The sequence below is a fragment of the Octodon degus genome, unplaced genomic scaffold (assembly GCF_000260255.1).
Source record: "Octodon degus isolate 3935 unplaced genomic scaffold, OctDeg1.0 scaffold00012, whole genome shotgun sequence".
Taxonomy (NCBI): Eukaryota; Metazoa; Chordata; class Mammalia; order Rodentia; family Octodontidae; genus Octodon; species Octodon degus.
The window spans coordinates 23127639-23134760 of NW_004524588.1; the positions used below are offsets into that span (position 1 = coordinate 23127639).

Here is a 7122-nt window from a genome sequence, read left to right on the forward strand (position 1 = left end):
GAAGAAGAAGAAGAAGAAGAAGAAGAAGAAGAAGAAGAAGAAGAAGAAGAAGAAGAAGAAGAAGAAGAAGAAGAAGAAGCTGCACAGTATTCAGTCTGTGGGTAACAGATTTTTACTACGGATTCACCCCAAGATCCAGATTCATTTAATAAAATTCAGAAGATTTTTAACTCATCAGGAGAACATCTCATTTAAGGACCATAAAGTCTGTATGTTATTCAAAGAGATGGTTAGTTCCTCATGCATTTTTAATTTGAAACATTTTTATGAGCAAAATCATTTTCATGAGGTGCTACCATACAAAAGAACATAATCAATTAATTGCTTGGTTTCCATGTACTAACAAATAATAGTTACTTAAATATGCATTTTTGGCCCAATCTGGGGACTAGGGCATCCTGCTCTGCTGGAAACACTTACTGTATATCTGCAGCTGTCCACGGAATGAGTTCTTCCCGCGAGAGTTCTCAGCTCTGCATTCGTATATGCCTGCATCGTCCAGCTGCACATTCGGTATTTCCAGCACTGCCTGCGATTTCCGCAGTCGTGACTTACTAGGAATATAGCCATTAACCTTCATCCAGGTGATGGTTGGAACAGGACTACAACAGAGAGCAAAAGGACGGTTAACACCCTTTCCACTATGAGGAACACAGATTCTGCTCGCTGGTAATTTCAGGGCTTCATAAGCTGAGTGCAGGAAAATGTCTTCACAATTAAGGGCCACGTGCCCGTTGATATATTTTACTTTCCATGTGGATTGTCTGACACATAGAGCATACAGGTGTAGTTTCCTTTTCATCTTATTTCAGTAAAGCAATTCAGAGACATTCACATTTCACATTTTAACCATTATAGTTTTTAAATGACAAAGGGAATTTGGAAAATTACTAATAAATGCTTCATATAACGAGTCAAGCAAAAGTTATGAATTAAACAAATGAAGAACTTTCCCTACCTGACACCAATACAATTTATGTTTTTCTGCAACCACAAAGATTTTATCTGCCTTTATAATAGATATATCCACATGTATTTTGTTATTTTTGTCTTTCAAAAGTAGAATATATTGTTGTTATTAAAATACCATGGTCAATAAATACTGGGCTGATTATTTGCTACTTATTACCTGGTGTGGATGTAACAGAGCTTAATTAACTGCCCCTTAAAATGAAGCATTTAGCATAGCACCAGTTTTGCTTTATTATTTTATTTCTGTCACCAAGTACACAACGCTATTATGAAGAATCTTGCAGATGTATCATGCACCACTGCTTTGTTTTCTGCAGGAAACCTTTATAAAACTCCAATTAGTAGATCACAGGGCATGGCCATTTTTCATTTTAATAAGTACTGCCAGACTGTACTCAATAATATAGCAGCAGTTCTTACATCTATCGGCATGTGGTACTTTTTCACCATATCCTTGCCAGCGTGTTATGTGAGCAATCTCTTTAATTATTTTCAGTATTGATAAGTAGAAAATTGTATTATGTTGCTTATTTAATTATTTCCCTGACCTTTCAAACAGTTGGATATTTTTTCATTATATTGGCTATTTGCCTCTACATTTATATGAAGTATTTGGTCATTTAATTTTTCTTATTTTCTTTTAACTTTTATTGTCTGTGTACACTATTTAAATTATCAGACTTCTTTGTGTGTTAGAGCCATTAAGACTTTATTTTTCACAAATATTATTCCTCATTGTATTGTTAACCTATTATGGTGTCTATGATACAATTCTATAAACATTTTTAGGATAAAAAAAGCTCATAGTTTTGAGCGTTTTCTTGTTTAGGAAATTATCTGTAACCTTAAGTTAATATCAATGTTTTCCACAGAATGTCTAGAAGTGTTTATTATTGCATTTGATGTCTTGCATCTTTAATCTATTTAGATGGTAGTTTTTAAGTGAAATAGGGAAAGAGAAATTATTTCAGCATATAAAATAAGTGAAACTCCTTGCTCACAATCTATGCTTGTTGCCTTTGTCTTCTATTTGGTTCTCACATCCTTGGGGCCACTTCAGTTATCCCTGTTCTGTTTCACTGATGTACTTAATGCTTTTTATATTTAATATACTTCGTGGGCTGAGCCCAGTCTCCCTTTTCAGCTTGATTCTTCACTACTCCTGTCTCTAGCTTCTGACCCAGAAACACATCTCTCTGTGTTTTCAAATCATATCTGTTTAAATTCTACTAACCCTTTGAGACCTGTCCTAAATGCCTTCTCTTCAGTGGAGTCCCTGGCAGAGTTCTTCACAGCCAGCTGAGACTTTTTTTTTCTTTTAAATAACAAAGTGCTTTATTATACCTTGTTCAATCTTTTTTAACATTTACTCTAAGTTATAAATGCTATGTGTAGGATATTTTCTAAAATATCATGGAAAAACTATTTTATAGGGAAAATAACTATGCATTAATATAAGTAATGCTATGACAAGTTACCTTTCTGATCTGTTTTCTTAGGAACAAGATGATATAGCTGAATTAAGGAGCTGATGATTTTGCCTGTTTGTTTAGCTATACGCACCAGAAAAGAAAAACTTTGCCTGAAAAACCAACACATAAGCAGGGCGTGATATGGCTTTTAGTAAGGATTTTTCCTGCTATGTTTGAAGGTGAGAGTGTAGATAATAACTAAGGTTGTTTTTGTATATACTTATATATCATTAGTTTGTATTTGATTATATATATAACTAACCTTGATAGATGTGATATCATAATAGTTTATAATTGCCTAGTAAATGTGCCAAAATATTTCTATTGCCTATATTTTGTTTTTAATTTTTTATTTCTTATAAAAAGAATGAACAAATTTTCATAAAAACCAATAGGATAGTAACAGTAGTTAATCTTTTATACATTGTTATCTTTAAAATAGTTACTTAGACTACAAGTAACTATTTTACTTGTAGTCTGGGCCCATCAAATTATGGAGAACGAGGTCAGATGAGTTTTTGTCAATCAGTTACATACAGATAGTCATGACATAGAGTACCCGATAAATGCTAACAACAATGATTTTCAGATTTTTACCTTTATCAGGGGTTTCTCACTTATCTTTTGGGGTATAATGATATTTTACTTTAAATTATATTTAAAGGAATCCATTAAACTAATGAATTTTATTTTTACTTCTTTAAGTGTTTTTCTTTTCTTTTTTTTTTTTTTTTGGTACAACATTTTGTTTCCTTGTTTCCAATCTGTGGAAAATGATTTAGGTTTAAGTTTTTACCTCAACATTAGATTTGCAAATCCTTGTGAATACAGCAGTAGCATTTGACTTTCAATTTTTTTTTTTGCTCCAATTGATTCAATTGTTCTTATAAAGTCTTAGAACTATAAAATATACACTAATACATGATTTCCTATTGAATGCTACTAGCAATCAACTTTGGAATAAAATTGATGGAATAAAAACTAGTAAAGGAAGATACAACAACAACAAAAATACGGATTAAAATAGAAGTTTAGAAAGTTGTAAAATAATGCTATGAATATAAAACTTTTTTTTTCAAAATTACACAAAATGTTTTATCAATGGAACAAAACATCATATTAGTAACCAGTAAATTTTAAGAGGAAATTAATGATTAGTATTACACAGGTCTTTATACAGAAAGCAGCTCATTAGCAGCAATGACTTCTTGGGGAAAAGTTGTTACACACAGTACAAGATATTTAATATAAGAATGAAAGAACAAGAGAAAAATTTCAAAAATTAAAGAAAATACAAATTGATTTCCTTAAAATGTTCAAGAAATTGTTAAATACTGTAACTGCTATTTTTTGGCTCAAAGAAGTTATGAATATAAAACTTAACATGTAGGTTAAGCATCAAATTCTATACAGCTGAGGAGAGTATTTCTGAAATACTTGATAAGTTTTATTTTCTTAGGTAGACAGAGACACTGAAAGAAAAAATACATACAATATTCATGGCCATCCATGGATAGATACGATATACAAGCACAAGGCATAAAGGAAGTGCAGTCAAGTCTAGGAGAAGGAGACAAAGATGGGGAAGGAGTGACAGCCTAAAGACAAAGAGTATATAATATCCTCTAGGAAATGGAACAGACTTTTCCAAAGTGAGAAATGACATGAACCCATAAACACAGGAACCATGATACATACAAGACCTCTATTAAAGACCACGGAACACATACATTAAAAAACAACCAGAGAGGAAGCACAGATCATCCTTAACACAGAGACTGGACAGTTCACTAGCTTTCCACCAGCAGCCACGGAAGAGGTGATATTGGAATAATTGTACGTTAGATGTGCTTGGAGGGGGGAGTTATAAGACTCAAATTTTGTATCTTGTTGATTTTCTTGAAGGACAGAAAATAAAATATGTAAAACAGACCTGCGCTACACAGACTGAGCACACTCATCAGCAACAAGCTGTCAGTGAAATACATGCGCTGCAGTGAGCAAGAGGGCAACTCCAGGAAGAAAGTGACGCACACACCAGGACCGGGAGAAAACATTTTGTGATAATACAACAGTAATTTCAATCATGTAGTTGTGTAATAGTGACAGTGCTAAGATATCGATTAAAGTGCCCTATTGGTCTGCTTGTTAATTTGTATATATGTTAATTAACTTTATAAGGATTTAGAAGACAAAAACTTCTCAGGCTGGCAAAGTAAAAGAGGGTTGGAGGGAAGGGTAAAAATAATTGAGCTGACGGCACCTGCCTCGCAAGTGCAAGGTCCTGAGTTTGATCTCCGATATCAAAAAAATGTATAGCAGTAATAATAATTGAGTTGTGTTATGTACAGGTACCAATTCCCTACAATGAGTGTAATTATGTATTGCAAACAGATATTTATAAACATTTTTTTAAAAGTAACAGAAACAAAAAATAAAGTAGCATGGGATTCGAAGGAAGGACTGATTAGAGTGTACTATGGAAAGGTAAAACAAGCTTGCTCTTTATTTTATAAAATTTTGAATTTCTCTTTTGTCTTGCAAATAAAATAAATATGTTGTAAGGCTTATAATATATTGAGAAATAGTGCGCATGACTACAATTGGGAAGAGGTAGAATGTGGAAGTACAGTGTCAGACCTATGCTGAATGCTTTTGAATTTTACAAGTTTTATTTTCAAAATTGTGTCCATTCCTTTCTTATGTTATTTTTTTCTTTAAATGACTTTATGAGGGTTTTCCAGAGAACAGAATCAATCTTTCCTTCTGTTCCTTTCTTGACTTCTTTTCTCTGTTTTCTATCTGATGAAATAATTTATTAGGGGAACTCATCCATTTGATTATCGAGTCCAGAGTCACGCAAGGGATAGTCTACACAGTACAGACCTAGGGATAGTGCTGCTACAATTCCTTCTCTTTTTAAAAGGTTTGCCAGGTAGGGAGCTCGCTGATGTAATTCAGTCTGAGACCGAGGCCACAGAAGCCAGGTCACTGAGGTAAATCCCCCAATGCAAAGGCTCAAAGCTTGAAATTCTGATGTGGCGGACAAGAGAAGACGCAAGTCTCTCATTTGTGCAATCAAATGAAAATTCTTCCTTCAGCATTTCCATCCTATCCAGACCTCAACAATTTCAACAACATCTGTCTTCACTGGTGGCGGTGCCATTTGAGTCTTCACTGGAAGACTCAGATGGCAGTTTCATCGGGCCAGCTCTCACAGACATGCCCGGAAATAAAGTTTTACCAGTCAGATTGATACCTAAAATCAGTCCTCAAAATGAATGAGCATAGTTTTAACAGCTGTAAGAATACGTTGTAAAGTTCTTTTGTTTATTCCATCCATCATTTCTGAGATTTCCAGGAGTGATATTATTGACCACTTTTTCTCCAGTTCATAGTCCGTATTTGGTTTTCACTTGATTTTAGAGACTCCCAGCTGTCATGTTTCTGAATTTAATTTTTGGCTCTTAACTAGTCATAATTTTGCTCTGAAATGCAGCTAATGTGTTTGTGCTTCAGCTCAGTTCTTGGCACGCTTCTTTGCGGTCACTTTTTCGATACGTTCAAAGTCATCTCATGCAATTTCTTCTGCCCATAGGGAGCATCAAGGATTTCTTTTAGCCCCCTCACTTTTTCTTTCTCCACTAGTTTTGGCGCTGTGAATGGCTGGCCTGTTGGGTCATGTTTCCAATGAGATCTCAACCCAGATTTCTGAAAGCTGTTCTCTGTGTTGCTGTGGGTTTCTGGTTCTGACCTGCAGCTTCCAGTGTCCTTAGCCCACCTGGTCGCCCTTAGCAGCGCAGTTTTCAGCTCCGTAGGACCTCTGTCTTCTGGGGGGCGTCTCTGCCCAGGGGGAGTTTCTTCTATTTCCTGACAATAGACTGGCATGATAATCAACCTTGACCTTGTACTGCTCGTTTTATCCCTGGAAGGATTGTGATCCTGTGGTGTCATCTCGGGTATGAAAATGATTGCACATATCTTGTCCAGCATTTTAGCTGCTGATATTTTAAACAGGGTAAAATATTTGGCAACCATCTGATAAACTTAATGTCTGTTAACAGAATATTGATGTGCCATACTGTTTCTGGTTTATCATACATACACTAGATAATTACACAAATTATATCTATGGTCGCCACATGGAGAAATCTCACACATAGCTGAGAAACACAAGTGAAAATTGAGTACACATGGTATAATTTTAGTGATGTTCAACCATCAAGAAAAAGTAAAAATGTATTCTTAGATAGATTTCACTGTGACCGAAAATAATTGTCTTAAGCCTCAAAGATGACGAATACATACTTCACCATCGTGGTTTCTTCTTGAGGAGGACAGAACGATGGACTGCACATGAAACAGTGAGGGTCCGTATCATTGCGACTCCTAGTACTCTTGTTCTTAAGCTGGTTGTTGGACTCATAATTAATCAAAGATTATAATAAAGTTTCTATAGATAGCATTTTCTGCCTTCATTCTTCCTCATGTAGTCTCAGAAATAATTATCATCCATTTCTGAATACAAGTTTTGGTAAATAACTCATTTTATTTTGAACTCTAAATTTCATTTTTTTTTATTTTTCAACAAATAATACACTGCATATATTCTTCTTAGTGGTTAATTGCTGTACAAGATGCGGACTTGTGATCCTATTTACAAACTCCATTAGAACAA

The 7122-nt window shown here is 34.5% G+C and overlaps 1 protein-coding gene across 1 annotated transcript in view; it reads right to left on the bottom strand.

Annotated features, from left to right (window-relative positions):
• The window catches only part of Cntn5 (contactin 5), a 499129-nt gene that overhangs the window by 279074 nt on the left and 212933 nt on the right, over window positions 1-7122 (bottom strand). Inside the window, exon 7 of the mRNA XM_004626235.1 lies at window positions 421-602. Within this exon, the coding sequence (XP_004626292.1) occupies window positions 421-602 (182 nt within the window). The remainder of the gene's footprint in view (window positions 1-420; window positions 603-7122) is intronic.